This window comes from Oncorhynchus keta, chromosome 1 (genome assembly GCF_023373465.1).
Source record: "Oncorhynchus keta strain PuntledgeMale-10-30-2019 chromosome 1, Oket_V2, whole genome shotgun sequence".
Classification (NCBI taxonomy): Eukaryota; Metazoa; Chordata; class Actinopteri; order Salmoniformes; family Salmonidae; genus Oncorhynchus; species Oncorhynchus keta.
In genome coordinates this window covers 7,865,050-7,881,913 of record NC_068421.1, presented here as the reverse complement: position 1 = coordinate 7,881,913, position 16,864 = coordinate 7,865,050, and the positions used below count along the sequence as shown (strand labels likewise).

The following is a 16,864-nucleotide window of genomic DNA, read 5'->3' as shown; positions in this document are numbered from 1 at the left end:
AGTACCAGGCCATTAGAGCATGATGGTAGTTAGAGCCCTGAGTACCAGACCATTAGGACCTGATGGTAGTTAGAGCCCTGAGTACCAGACCATTAGGACCTGATGGTAGTTAGAGCCCTGAGTACCAGACCATTAGAGCCTGATGGTTGTTAGAGCCCTGAGTACCAGATCATTAGGACCTGATGGTAGTTAGAGCCCTGAGTACCAGGCCATTAGAGCCTGATGGTCGTTAGAGCCTTGAGTACCAGGCCATTAGAGCCTGATGGTCGTTAGAGCCCTGAGTACCAGATCATTAGGACCTGATGGTAGTTAGAGCCCTGAGTACCAGATCATTAGGACCTGATGGTCGTTAGAGCCCTGAGTACCAGGCCATTAGAGCCTGATGGTTGTTAGAGCCCCAGACCATGAGTACCAGATCCATTAGGACCTGATGGTAGTTAGAGCCCTGAGTACCAGGCCATTAGGACCTGATGGGAGCTAGAGCCCTGAGTACCAGGCCATTAGAGCATGATGGTAGTTAGAGCCCTGAGTACCAGGCCATTAGAGCATGATGGTAGTTAGAGCCCTGGGTACCAAACCATTAGGACCTGATGGTAGTTAGAGCCCTGAGTACCAGACCATTAGGACCTGATGGTAGTTAGAGCCCTGAGTACCAGGCCATTAGAGCATGATGGTAGTTAGAGCCCTGAGTACCAGGCCATTAGAGCATGATGGTAGTTAGAGCCCTGAGTACCAAACCATTAGGACCTGATGGTAGTTAGAGCCCTGAGTACCAGACCATTAGGACCTGATGGTCGTTAGAGCCCTGAGTACCAGGCCATTAGAGCCTGATGGTCGTTAGAGCCCTGAGTACCAGACCATGAGGACCTGATGGTAGTTAGAGCCCTGAGTACCAGACCATTAGAGCCTGATGGTTGTTAGAGCCCTGAGTACCAGATCATTAGGACCTGATGGTAGTTAGAGCCCTGAGTACCAGGCCATTAGAGCCTGATGGTCGTTAGAGCCCTGAGTACCAGGCCATTAGAGCCTGATGGTCGTTAGAGCCCTGAGTACCAGACCATTAGGACCTGATGGTCGTTAGAGCCCTGAGTACCAGGCCATTAGAGCCTGATGGTCGTTAGAGCCCTGAGTACCAGACCATGAGGACCTGATGGCAGTTAGAGCCCTGAGTACCAGACCATTAGAGCCTGATGGTTGTTAGAGCCCTGAGTACCAGATCATTAGGACCTGATGGTAGTTAGAGCCCTGTCACGTAGAGTAGGCCAGAAGGCTAAACTGGATAACCTAACCTCTATCAAAATAAAAAGATGGCGGAACCGCAAAAGTTATTCTGTGCAAAGGTGTTTATTTACAAGTGAATTCCGGAACAAAAAACAACAGTACTGCCATCAACGTCTACCTTATGGGACAGCTTAAAAACAATGGCCCCATCCACAGCTCAATTAAAATGCCCTTTTTCCATGACTGAAAGTAGTTAGGCCCTTTTGTTAGAGCCTGGGCCAGCCCCTCCCCATCAGAACAATGAACCCTGGTTAATTAAGCCCTGAATAATACAAACCATACATTTTCCATGAACTAAACATACTAAAGGATATACATGGTAGTTAGCAACAGACCATTAGGTTTTAGAGCCCTGAGTAAACAATATCACAACATAACATTTACAACATTACATCACTACTGACAATATCTTTCAATATGCCCATGTGCATTAGAGCCATTTGACAGGCACTTAAAGAGCCCCAATGAGCTCCTGATGGTCCTTTTACCAGCATACCCGGAAGCTACAGAGATGGAGAGAGAGAAACAGAACAAACAAATGATGCGCTCAGTCCACAACATTGATAAGTATAAAATGCATGCACCAAGACAGAAGTTAATTTGTGTGTCCCCACATTGTTAACCTTATAATGGCCCTGCAGGGAGGAGGTGATGAATATGTGTGTGTGTTAAAGAACCAAATGATGGTAGTGACCTGGGTCTTAGAGCCCTGAGTCACCAGCCCTGAGTACCAGACCATTAGAGCCTGATGGTAGTTAGAGCCCTGAGTACCAGACCATTAGGACCTGATGGGAGCTAGAGCCCTGAGTACCAGGCCATTAGGACCTGATGGTCATTAGAGACCTGAGTACCAGACCATTAGGACCTGATGGTAGTTAGAGCCCTGAGTACCAGGCCATTAGAGCATGATGGTAGTTAGAGCCCTGAGTACCAGGCCATTAGGACCTGATGGTAGTTAGAGCCCTGAGTACCAGGCCATTAGAGCATGATGGTAGTTAGAGCCCTGGGTACCAAACCATTAGGACCTGATGGTAGTTAGAGCCCTGAGTACCAGACCATTAGGACCTGATGGTAGTTAGAGCCCTGAGTACCAGGCCATTAGAGCATGATGGTAGTTAGAGCCCTGAGTACCAGGCCATTAGAGCATGATGGTAGTTAGAGCCCTGAGTACCAAACCATTAGGACCTGATGGTAGTTAGAGCCCTGAGTACCAGACCATTAGGACCTGATGGTAGTTAGAGCCCTGAGTACCAGGCCATTAGAGCCTGATGGTAGTTAGAGCCCTGAGTACCAGACCATTAGGACCTGATGGTCGTTAGAGCCCTGAGTACCAGGCCATTAGAGCCTGATGGTCGTTAGAGCCCTGAGTACCAGACCATGAGGACCTGATGGTAGTTAGAGCCCTGAGTACCAGACCATTAGAGCCTGATGGTAGTTAGAGCCCTGAGTACCAGATCATTAGGACCTGATGGTAGTTAGAGCCCTGAGTACCAGACCATTAGAGCCTGATGGTAGTTAGAGCCCTGAGTACCAGACCATTAGGACCTGATGGGAGCTAGAGCCCTGAGTACCAGGCCATTAGGACCTGATGGTACCAGGCCATTAGGACCTGATGGTCATTAGAGACCTGAGTACCAGACCATTAGGACCTGATGGTAGTTAGAGCCCTGAGTACCAGGCCATTAGAGCATGATGGTAGTTAGAGCCCTGAGTACCAGGCCATTAGGACCTGATGGTCATTAGAGCCCTGAGTACCAGACCATTAGGACCTGATGGTAGTTAGAGCCCTGAGTACCAGACCATTAGGACCTGATGGTAGTTAGAGCCCTGAGTACCAGGTCATTAGGACCTGATGGTCGTTAGAGCCCTGAGTACCAGGCCATTAGGACCTGATGGTAGTTAGAGCCATGAGTACCAGACCATTAGGACCTGATGGTAGTTAGAGCCCTGAGTACCAGACCATTAGAGCCTGATGGTCATTAGAGCCCTGATGAGTACCAGGCCATTAGGGCCTGATAGTCATTAGAGCCCTGATGAGTACCAGGCCATTAGAGCCTGAAGGTCATTAGAGCCCTGATGAGTACCAGGCCATTAGGGCCTGATGGTCATTAGAGCCCTGAGTACCAGACCATTAGGACCTGATGGTAGTTAGAGCCCTGAGTACCAGGCCATTAGGACCTGATGGTAGTTAGAGCCCTGAGTACCAGGCCATTAGGACCTGATGGGAGCTAGAGCCCTGAGTACCAGGCAATTAGAGCATGATGGTAGTTAGAGCCCTGAGTACCAGGCCATTAGAGCATGATGGTAGTTAGAGCCCTGAGTACCAAACCATTAGGACCTGATGGTAGTTAGAGCCCTGAGTACCAGGCCATTAGAGCATGATGGTAGTTAGAGCCCTGAGTACCAAACCATTAGGACCTGATGGTAGTTAGAGCCCTGAATACCAGACCATTAGGACCTGATGGTAGTTAGAGCCCTGAGTACCAGGCCATTAGAGCATGATGGTAGTTAGAGCCCTGAGTACCAAACCATTAGGACCTGATGGTAGTTAGAGCCCTGAGTACCAGACCATTAGGACCTGATGGTCGTTAGAGCCCTGAGTACCAGGCCATTAGAGCCTGATGGTCGTTAGAGCCCTGAGTACCAGACCATGAGGACCTGATGGTAGTTAGAGCCCTGAGTACCAGACCATTAGAGCCTGATGGTTGTTAGAGCCCTGAGTACCAGATCATTAGGACCTGATGGTAGTTAGAGCCCTGAGTACCAGATCATTAGGACCTGATGGTCGTTAGAGCCCTGAGTACCAGGCCATTAGAGCCTGATGGTTGTTAGAGCCCTGAGTACCAGATCATTAGGACCTGATGGTAGTTAGAGCCCTGAGTACCAGGCCTTTACTGTTTTTATAAACTAGTTTTAACCTTTTACTACATCCCCTCTAAGGGTACTTGAACCTGACTGTAAAGTGTGTTACTCTGATTCCGTCACCCCTCCCACAGTGGTGACCCCCCAGGCCGGCCCCTCAGCCACAGAGACCTCTTTTGCCCGGCAACACAACGTGTCAGACAACAACCAGTGTTTCTCCGGGGCCAACGGCCACATCCCCTCCCTCCCTCAGTCCCATCTGGCAGCTCAGAGGCCTGGAGCCATCGACAACCAGCCCCTGGTCAACACAGACCCCATGAAGGTGTGTGTTTGCCCCCTATATTAAATAGTGGTTACATCTAATACATCGTCTTGTACATTTTCCAACATCAAGTTGTTGATTTAAGTTCAAAGAGAAAATGTTTTTATTCCATCCAATCGTTCGTCTATCTCTCTCCCCCGTCTGTCTCTCTCTCCCCGTCTGTCTCTCTCTCCCCCGTCTGTCTCTCTCTCCCCCGTCTGTCTCTCTCTCCCCCGTCTGTCTCTCTCTCCCGTCTGTCTCTCTCTCTCCCGTCTGTCTCTCTCTCCCCGTCTGTCTCTCTCTCTCCCCGTCTGTCTCTCTCTCTCCCCGTCTGTCTCTCTCCCCGTCTGTCTCTCTCTCTCCCCGTCTGTCTCTCTCTCTCCCCGTCTGTCTCTCTCTCCCCGTCTGTCTCCCTCTCCCCGTCTGTCCCTCTCTCCCCGTCTGTCTCTCTCTCCCCGTCTGTCTCTCTCTCTCCCCGTCTGTCTCCCTCTCCCCGTCTGTCTCTCTCTCTCCCCGTCTGTCTCTCTCTCCCCGTCTGTCTCTCTCTCCCCGTCTGTCTCTCTCTCCCCGTCTGTCCCTCTCTCCCCGTCTGTCTCTCTCTCCCCCGTCTGTCTCTCTCTCCCCGTCTGTCTCTCTCTCTCCCCGTCTGTCCCTCTCTCCCCGTCTGTCTCTCTCTCCCCGTCTGTCTCTCTCTCCCCCGTCTGTCTCTCTCTCCCCGTCTGTCTCTCTCTCCCCGTCTGTCTCTCTCTCCCCGTCTGTCTCTCTCTCCCCGTCTGTCTCTCTCTCCCCGTCTGTCTCTCTCTCTCCCCGTCTGTCTCTCTCTCCCCGTCTGTCTCTCTCTCTCCCCGTCTGTCTCTCTCTCTCCCCGTCTGTCTCTCTCCCTCCCCGTCTGTCTCTCTCTCCCCGTCTGTCTGTCTCTCCCCGTCTGTCTCCCTCTCCCCGTCTGTCTCTCTCCCCGTCTGTCTCTCTCTCTCCCCGTCTGTCTCTCTCTCTCCCCGTCTGTCTCTCTCTCCCCGTCTGTCTGTCTCTCCCCGTCTGTCTCTCTCTCCCCGTCTGTCTCTCTCTCCCCGTCTGTCTCTCTCCCCGTCTGTCTCTCTCTCTCCCCGTCTGTCTCTCTCTCTCCCCGTCTGTCTCTCTCTCTCCCCGTCTGTCTCTCTCTCTCCCCGTCTGTCTCTCTCTCCCCGTCTGTCTGTCTCTCCCCGTCTGTCTCCCTCTCCCCGTCTGTCTCCCTCTCCCCGTCTGTCTCCCTCTCCCCGTCTGTCTCCCTCTCCCCGTCTGTCTCCCTCTCCCCGTCTGTCTCCCTCTCCCCGTCTGTCTCTCTCCCCCTGTCTGTCTCTCTCCCCGTCTGTCTCTCTCTCTCCCCGTCTGTCTCTCTCTCTCCCCGTCTGTCTCTCTCTCCCCCGTCTGTCTCTCTCTCCCCGTCTGTCTCTCTCTCCCCGTCTGTCTCTCTCTCCCCGTCTGTCTCTCTCTCCCCCGTCTGTCTCTCTCTCCCCCGTCTGTCTCCCCCCCCCCCGTCTGTCCCTCTCTCCCCGTCTGTCCCTCTCTCCCCGTCTGTCTCTCTCTCCCCGTCTGTCTCTCTCCCTCCCCGTCTGTCTCTCTCTCCCCGTCTGTCTCTCTCTCCCCGTCTGTCTCTCTCCCTCCCCGTCTGTCTCTCTCTCCCCGTCTGTCTCTCTCTCCCCGTCTGTCTCTCTCTCTCCCCGTCTGTCTCTCTCTCCCCGTCTGTCTCTCTCTCCCCGTCTGTCTCTCTCTCTCCGCTTCTGTCTCTCTCTCCCCGTCTGTCTCTCTCTCCCCGTCTGTCTGTCTCTCCCCGTCTGTCTCCCTCTCCCGTCTGTCTCTCTCTCCCCGTCTGTCTCTCTCTCCCCCGTCTGTCTCTCTCTCCCCGTCTGTCTCTCTCTCTCCGTCTGTCTCCTCTCTCCCCGTCTGTCTCCTCTCTCCCCGTCTGTCTCCCTCTCTCCCCGTCTGTCTCCCTCTCCCCCGTCTGTCTCTCTCTCCCCGTCTGTCTCTCTCTCCCCGTCTGTCTCTCTCCCCGTCTGTCTCTCTCTCCCTTGTCTGTCTCTCTCTCCCCGCCTGTCTCTCTCTCCCCGTCTGTCTCTCTCTCCCCGTCTGTCTCTCTCTCTCTCCCCGTCTGTCTCTCTCTCTCTCCCCGTCTGTCTCTCTCTCTCTCCCCGTCTGTCTCTCTCTCTCTCCCCGTCTGTCTCTCTCTCTCTCCCCGTCTGTCTCTCTCTCTCTCCCCGTCTGTCTCTCTCTCTCTCCCCGTCTGTCTCTCTCTCTCTCCCCGTCTGTCTGTCTCTCTCTCCCCGTCTGTCTGTCTCTCTCTCCCCGTCTGTCTGTCTCTCTCTCCCCGTCTGTCTGTCTCTCTCTCCCCGTCTGTCTGTCTCTCTCTCCCCGTCTGTCTCTCTCTCCCCGTCTGTCTCTCTCTCCCCGTCTGTCTCTCTCTCTCCCCCCGTCTCTCTCTCTCTCCCCGTCTCTCTCTCTCTCCCCGTCTCTCTCCCCGTCTCTCTCTCTCTCCCGTCTGTCTCTCTCTCCCCCGTCTGTCTCTCTCTCTCCCCCGTCTGTCTGTCTCTCTCTCCCGTCTGTCTGTCTCTCTCTCCCCGTCTGTCTGTCTCTCTCCCGTCTGTCTCTCTCTCTCCCCGTCTGTCTCTCTCTCTCCCCCGTCTGTCTCTCTCTCCGTCTGTCTCTCTCTCTCTCGTCTGTCTCTCTCTCTCCGTCTGTCTCTCTCTCTCCGTCTGTCTCTCTCTCTCCGTCTGTCTCTCTCTCTCTCCGTCTGTCTCTCTCTCTCCCCGTCTGTCTCTCTCTCTCCCCGTCTGTCTGTCTCTCTCTCCCCGTCTGTCTGTCTCTCTCTCCCCGTCTGTCTGTCTCTCTCTCCCCGTCTGTCTGTCTCTCTCTCCCCGTCTGTCTGTCTCTCTCTCCCCGTCTGTCTGTCTCTCTCTCCCCGTCTGTCTGTCTCTCTCTCCCCCTGTCTGTCTCTCTCTCCCCGTCTGTCTCTCTCTCCCCGTCTGTCTCTCTCTCCTCGTCTGTCTCTCTCTCTCCGTCTGTCTCTCTCTCTCCCCGTCTGTCTCTCTCTCTCCCCGTCTGTCTCTCTCTCTCCCCGTCTGTCTCTCTCTCTCCCCGTCTGTCTGTCTCTCTCTCCCCGTCTGTCTGTCTCTCTCTCCCCGTCTGTCTGTCTCTCTCTCCCCGTCTGTCTGTCTCTCTCTCCCCGTCTGTCTGTCTCTCTCTCCCCCGTCTGTCTGTCTCTCTCTCCCCGTCTGTCTGTCTCTCTCTCCCCGTCTGTCTCTCTCTCTCCGTCTGTCTCTCTCTCTCCGTCTGTCTCTCTCTCTCCGTCTGTCTCTCTCTCTCCGTCTGTCTCTCTCTCTCCCCGTCTGTCTGTCTCTCTCTCTCCCCGTCTGTCTCTCTCTCTCCCCGTCTGTCTGTCTCTCTCTCCCCGTCTGTCTGTCTCTCTCTCCCCGTCTGTCTGTCTCTCTCTCCCCGTCTGTCTGTCTCTCTCCCCCCCTCTCTCTCTCTCTCTCTCTCCCCCCCCCGTCTGTCTCTCTCTCCCCGTCTGTCTCTCTCTCCCCCTGTCTGTCTCTCTCTCCCCCTGTCTGTCTCTCTCTCCCCCTGTCTGTCTCTCTCTCCCCCGTCTGTCTCTCTCTCTCTCCGTCTGTCTCTCTCTCTCCGTCTGTCTCTCTCTCTCCGTCTGTCTCTCTCTCTCCGTCTGTCTCTCTCTCTCCGTCTGTCTCTCTCTCTCCGTCTGTCTCTCTCCCCGTCTGTCTGTCTCTCTCTCTCCCCGTCTGTCTGTCTCTCTCTCCCCGTCTGTCTGTCTCTCTCTCCCCGTCTGTCTGTCTCTCTCTCCCCGTCTGTCTGTCTCTCTCTCCCCGTCTGTCTGTCTCTCTCTCCCCGTCTGTCTGTCTCTCTCTCTCTCTCCCCCCGTCTGTCTCTCTCTGTCTCAAAGAGGACATGTGCAGGTTGGTTGGTCTGTCAGACACTGTCCCTCATCTAATGGCAGGAAGCAATGTAGTGCGCTGCCAACCCACAGCTCTCTGCGTCCTCCCCCAACAGGACGGATAGCCTATTCTCATTAGAGAGGTCTCTGAAACCTTTCAAATTTGGTCTCTGTCTCTCTCTGTCGGTCTCTCTCTGTCCTCCTGTCCATGGTCTTATCTCTGAGCTCTGTGACGATACGGCCAGACATTAGGCATGTCCTGTGTATGTCCATCTTCAGTAGTGGAGGAGAAGGTCATGTGTTTTATCTGTGTCCTCCTCTGACCCCCTGTCTCTCTCCTGTACCCCCCCCAGGCCCCCTCATTGACCATGGAGGGAGGCCGGCTGAACCCGTCCTTACAGCTGGTGGCGGGCAGGGACTTTGAGACGGTGCCAGAGCCGGTTTGGAGGGCGCTGTTCCACTGGTATGGAGCCAACCTCAGCCTGCCACGGCCGGTACGTATGGACCACGACCACCCCTCACATTATGGACCACAACACAACCACCCCTCACACTATGGACCACAACACAACCACCCCTCACACTATGGACCACAACACAACCACCCCTCACACTATGGACCACAACACAACCACCCCTCACACTATGGACCACAACACAACCACCCCTCACACTATGGACCACAACACAACCACCCCTCACACGATGGACCACAACACAACCACCCCTCACACGATGGACCACAACACAACCACCCCTCACACTATGGACCACAACACAACCACCCCTCACACGATGGACCACAACACAACCACCCCTCACACTATGGACCACAACACAACCACCCCTCACACGATGGACCACAACACAACCACCCCTCACACTATGGACCACAACACAACCACCCCTCACACGATGGACCACAACACAACCACCCCTCACACTATGGACCACAACACAACCACCCCTCACACGATGGACCACAACACAACCACCCCTCACACTATGGACCACAACACAACCGCCCCTCACACGATGGACCACAACACAACCGCCCCTCACACTATGGACCACAACACAACCGCCCCTCACACTATGGACCACAACACAACCACCCCTCACACTATGGACCACAACACAACCACCCCTCACACTATGGACCACAACACAACCACCCCTCACACTATGGACCACAACACAACGACCCCTCACACGATGGACCACAACACACCCCTCAATGGACCACAACACAACCGCCCCTCACACTATGGACCACAACACAACCACCCTCACAATGGACCACAACACACCACCCTCACACTATGGACCACAACACAACCACCCTCACACGATGGACCACAACACAACCACCCCTCACACTATGGACCACAACACAACCACCCCTCAATGGACCACCAACCACCCTCACACTATGGACCACAACACAACCACCCCTCACACTATGGACCACAACACAACCACCCCTCACACTATGGACCACAACACAACCACCCCTCACACGATGGACCACAACACAACCACCCTCACACTATGGACCACAACACAACCACCCTCACACTATGGACCACAACACAACCACCCCTCACACTATGGACCACAACACAACCACCCTCACACTATGGACCACAACACAACCACCCTCACACGATGGACCACAACACAACCACCCCTCACACTATGGACCACAACACAACCACCCCTCACACTATGGACCACAACACAACCACCCCTCACACTATGGACCACAACACAACCACCCCACTATGGACCACAACACAACCACCCTCACACTGGACCACAACACAACCACCCTCACACTATGGGCCACAACACAACCACCCCTCACACTATGGACCACAACACAACCACCCCTCACACTATGGACCACAACACAACCACCCTCACACTATGGACCACAACACAACCACCCTCACACTATGGACCACAACACAACCACCCCTCACACTATGGACCACAACACAACCAACCACCCTCACACTATGGACCACAACACAACCACCCCTCACACTATGGACCACAACACAACCACCCTCACACTATGGACCACAACACAACCACCCCTCACACTATGGACCACAACACAACCACCCCTCACACTATGGACCACAACACAACCACCCCCACAACACAACCACCCACACTATGGACCACAACACGAACCCCTCACACTATGGACCACAACCACCCCTCACACTATGGACCACAACACAACCACCCCTCACACTATGGACCACAACCACCCCTCACACTATGGACCACAACACAACCACCCCTCACACTATGGACCACAACACAACCACCCTCACACTATGGACCACAACCACCCCTCACACGATGGACCACAACACAACCCCTCACACTATGGACCACAACACAACCACCCTCACACTATGGACCACAACACAACCACCCTCACACGATGGACCACAACACAACCACCCTCACACTATGGACCACAACACAACCACCCCTCACACTATGGACCACAACACAACCACCCCTCACACGATGGACCACAACACAACCACCCCTCACACTATGGACCACAACACAACCACCCCTCACACTATGGACCACAACACACCCCTCACCCCTCACACTATGGGACCACAACACACCACCCTCACACTATGGACCACAACACAACCACCCCTCACACTATGGACCACAACACAACCACCCCTCACACTATGGACCACAACACAACCACCCCTCACACTATGGACCACAACACAACCACCCCTCACACTATGGACCACAACACAACCACCCCTCTATGGACCACAACACACAACCCCCTCACACTATGGACCACAACACACCACCCCTCACACTATGGACCACAACACAACCACCCCTCACACTATGGACCACAACACACCCCTCACTACCACCCCCCATGGACCACAACACAACCACCCCTCACACTATGGACCACAACACAACCACCCCTCACACTATGGACCACAACACAACCACCCCTCACACTATGGACCACAACACAACCACCCCTCACACTATGGACCACAACACAAACCCCTCTCACACTACACTATGGACCACAACACAACCACCCCTCACACTATGGACCACAACACACCCCCTCACACTATGGACCACAACACAACCACCCCTCACACTATGGACCACAACACAACCACCCCTCACACTATGGACCACAACACAACCCCCCTCACACTATGGACCACAACACAACCACCCCTCACACTATGGACCACAACACAACCACCCCTCACACTATGGACCACAACACAACCACCCTCACACTATGGACCACAACACAACCACCCCTCACACTATGGACCACAACACACCACCTCACACTATGGACCACAACACAACCACCCTCACACTATGGACCACAACACAACCACCCTCACACAACACAACCCCCTCATGGACCACAACACAACCACCCCTCACACTATGGACCACAACACCCCTCACACTATGGACCACCACAACCACCCTCACACGATGGACCACAACACAACCACCCCTCACACTATGGACCACAACACAACCACCCCTCACTATGGACTACAACACAACCACCCCTCACACTATGGACCACAACACAACCATCCCTCACACTATGGACCACAACACACCACCCTCACACTATGGACCACAACACAACCACCCTCACACTATGGACCACAACACAACCACCCTCACACTATGGACCACAACACAACCACCCCTCACACTATGGACCACAACACAACCACCCCTCACACTATGGACCACAACACAACCACCCCTCACACTATGGACCACAACACAACCACCCCTCACACTATGGACCACAGCACAACCACCCCTCACACTATGGACCACAGCACAACCACCCCTCACACTATGGACCACAACACAACCACCCCTCTCACGATGGACCAAAACACAACCACCCCTCTCACGATGGACCACAACACAACCACCCCTCACACGATGGACCACAACACAACCACCCCTCACACGATGGACCACAACACAAACATCCCTTACACTAACACTGACCCATAGATAGACCACAACACAACCACCCCTCACACTATGGACCACAACCACCCCTCACACGATGGACCACAACACAACCGCCCCTCACACTATGGACCACAACACAACCACCCCTCACACTATGGACCACAACACAACCGCCCCTCACACTATGGACCACAACACAACCACCCCTCACACTATGGACCACAACACAACCACCCCTCACACTATGGACCACAACACAACCATCCCTCACACTATGGACCACAACACAACCACCCTCACACTATGGACCACAACACACCACTCACACTATGGACCACAACACAACCACCCCTCACACTATGGACCACAACACAACCACCCCTCACACTATGGACCACAACACAAACCCCTCACACTATGGACCACAACACAACCACCCCCTCACTCATGGACCACAACACAATGGACCACCCCTCACACTATGGGCCACAACACAACCACCCCCCACACTATGGGCCACAACACAACCACCCTCACACTATGGACCACAACACAACCACCCTCACACTATGGACCACAACACAACCACCCTCACACTATGGACCACAACACAACCACCCTCACACTATGGACCACAACACAACCACCCTCACACTATGGACCACAACACAACCACCCTCTCACGATGGACCACAACACAACCACCCCTCACACGATGGACCACAACACAACCACCCTCACACGATGGACCACAACACAAACCACCCCTCACACTATGGACCACAACACAAACATCCCCTCACACTAACACTGACCCATAGATAGGACCACAACACAACCACCCCTCACACTATGGACCACAACCACCCCTCACACGATGGACCACAACACAACCACCCCTCACACTATGGACCACAACACAACCACCCCTCACACTATGGACCACAACACAACCACCCCTCACACTATGGACCACAACACAACCACCCCTCACACTATGGACCACAACACAACCACCCCTCACACTATGGACCACAACCCCTCACACTATGGACCACAACCACCCACCCTCACACTATGGACCACAACACAACCACCCCTCACACTATGGACCACAACACAACCACCCCTCACACTATGGACCACAACACAACCACCCCTCACACTATGGACCACAACACAACCACCCCTCACACTATGGACCACAACACAACCACCCCTCACACTATGGACCACAACACAACCACCCTCACACTATGGACCACAACACAACCACCCTCACACTATGGACCACAACACAACCACCCTCACACTATGGACCACAACACAACCACCCCTCACACTATGGACCACAACACAACCACCCCTCACTATGGACCACACACATGGACCACAACACAACCACCCCTCACACTATGGACCACAACACAACCACCCTCACACTCATGGACCACAACACAACCACCCCTCACACTATGGACCACAACACAACCACCCCTCACACTATGGACCACAACACAACCACCCCTCACACTATGGACCACAACACAACCACCCCTCCTCACACTATGGACAACAACACAACCACCCCTCACACTATGGACCACAACACAACCACCCCTCACACTATGGACCACCCAACCACCCTCTCACGATGGACCACAACACAACCACCCCTCACACTATGGACCACAACACAACCACCCTCACACTATGGACCACAACACAACCACCCTCACACTATGGACACAACACCCACCCCTCACACTATGGACCACAACACAACCACCCCTCACACTATGGACCACAACACAACCCCCCTCACACTATGGACCACAACACAACCACCCTCACACTATGGACCACAACACAACCACCACACTATGGACCACAACACAACCACCCCTCATATGGACCACAACACAACCACCCCACACTATGGACCACAACACAACCACCCCTCACACTATGGACCACAACACACCACCCTCACACTATGGACCACAACACAACCACCCCTCACACTATGGACCACAACACAACCACCCCTCACACTATGGACCACAACACAACCACCCCTCACACTATGGACCACAACACAACCACCCCCTCACACTATGGACCACAACACAACCACCCCCCTCACACGATGGACACACTATGGACCACAACACAACCACCCTCACACTATGGACCACAACACAACCACCCCTCACACTATGGACAACACACCACCCCTCACACAACCACCCCTCACACTATGGACCACAACACAACCACCCCTCACACTATGGACCACAACACAACCACCCCTCACACTATGGACCACAACACGACCACCCCTCACACTATGGACCACAACACGACCACCCCTCACACTATGGACCACAACACAACCACCCCTCACACTATGGACCACAACCACCCCTCACACGATGGACCACAACACAACCACCCCTCACACGATGGACCACAACACAACCACCCCTCACACTATGGACCACAACCACCCCTCACACGATGGACCACAACACAACCACCCCTCACACTATGGACCACAACACAACCACCCCTCACACTATGGACCACAACACAACCACCCCTCACACTATGGACCACAACACAACCACCCCTCACACTATGGACCACAACACAACCACCCCTCACACTATGGACCACAACACAACCACCCCTCACACTATGGACCACAACCACCTCACCTATGGACCACAACACAACCACCCCTACACTATGGACCACAACACAAACCACCCCTCACACTATGGACCACAACACAACCACACCCACAACAAACCAATCTCACACTATGGACCACAACACAACCACCCTCACACTATGGACCACAACACAACCACCCTCACACTATGGACCACAACCACCCCTCACACTATGGACCACAACACAACCACCCTCACTATGGACCACAACACAACCACCCTCACACTATGGACCACAACACACACCACCCCACCTCACACTATGGACCACAACACAACCACCCCTCACACTATGGACCACAACACAACCACCCCTCACACTATGGACCACAACACAACCACCCTCACACCAACAACCACCCACCTCATGGACCACAACACAACCACCCCACACTCCACAACTCACACGATGGACCACAACACAACCACCCCTCACACTATGGACCACAACACAACCACCCACACACCACAACACATGGACCACAACACAACCACCCCTCACACTATGGACCACAACACAACCACCCCTCACACTATGGACCACAACACAACCACCTATGGACCACAACACACCACCCTATGGACCACAACACAACCACCCCTCACACTATGGACCACAACACAACCACCCCTCACACTATGGACCACAACACAACCACCCCTCACACTATGGACCACAACACAACCACCCCTCACACTATGGACCACAACACAACCACCCCTCACACTATGGACCCCACACTATGGACCACAACACAACCACCCCTCACACTATGGACCACAACACAACCACCCTCACACTATGGACCACAACACAACCACCCCTCACACTATGGACCACAACACAACCACCCTCACACTATGGACCACAACACAACCACCCCTCACACTATGGACCACAACACAACCACCCTCACACTATGGACCCCACCACACTATGGACCTACAACACAACACCCCACACTATGGACCACAACACAACCACCTCACACTATGGACCACAACACAACCACCCTCACACTATGGACCACAACACAACCACCCCTCACACTATGGACCACAACACAACCACCCCTCACACTATGGACCACAACACAACCACCCCTCACACTATGGACCACAACACAACCACCCCTCACACTATGGACCACAACACAACCACCCCTCACACTATGGACCACAACACAACCACCCTCACACTATGGACCACAACACAACCATCCCCCTCACACTATGGACCACAACACAACCACCCCTCACACTATGGACCACAACACAACCACCCCTCACACTATGGACCACAACACAACCACCCCTCACACTATGGACCACAACACAACCACCCCGCACACTATGGACCACAACACACCCCTCACACTATGGACCACAACACAACCACCCCTCACACTATGGACCACAACACAACCACCCCTCACACTATGGACCACAACACAACCACCCTCACACTATGGACCACAACACAACCACCCCACACTATGGACCACAACACAACCACCCTCACACTATGGACCACAACACAACCACCCTCACACTATGGACCACAACACAACCACCCTCACACTATGGACCACAACACAACCACCCTCACACGATGGACCACAACACAACCACCCCTCACACTATGGACCACAACACAACCACCCCTCACACGATGGACCACAACACAACCACCCTCACACTATGGACCACAAC

The 16,864-nt window shown here is 54.0% G+C and overlaps 1 protein-coding gene across 1 annotated transcript in view; it reads left to right on the top strand.

Annotated features, from left to right (window-relative positions):
* LOC118380406 (ubiquitin carboxyl-terminal hydrolase 32-like) overlaps window positions 1-16,864 on the top strand; it is a 175,935-nt gene that overhangs the window by 64,305 nt on the left and 94,766 nt on the right. The window contains exon 14 of the mRNA XM_052469303.1: window positions 4,278-4,465. Within this exon, the coding sequence (XP_052325263.1) occupies window positions 4,278-4,465 (188 nt within the window). The remainder of the gene's footprint in view (window positions 1-4,277; window positions 4,466-16,864) is intronic.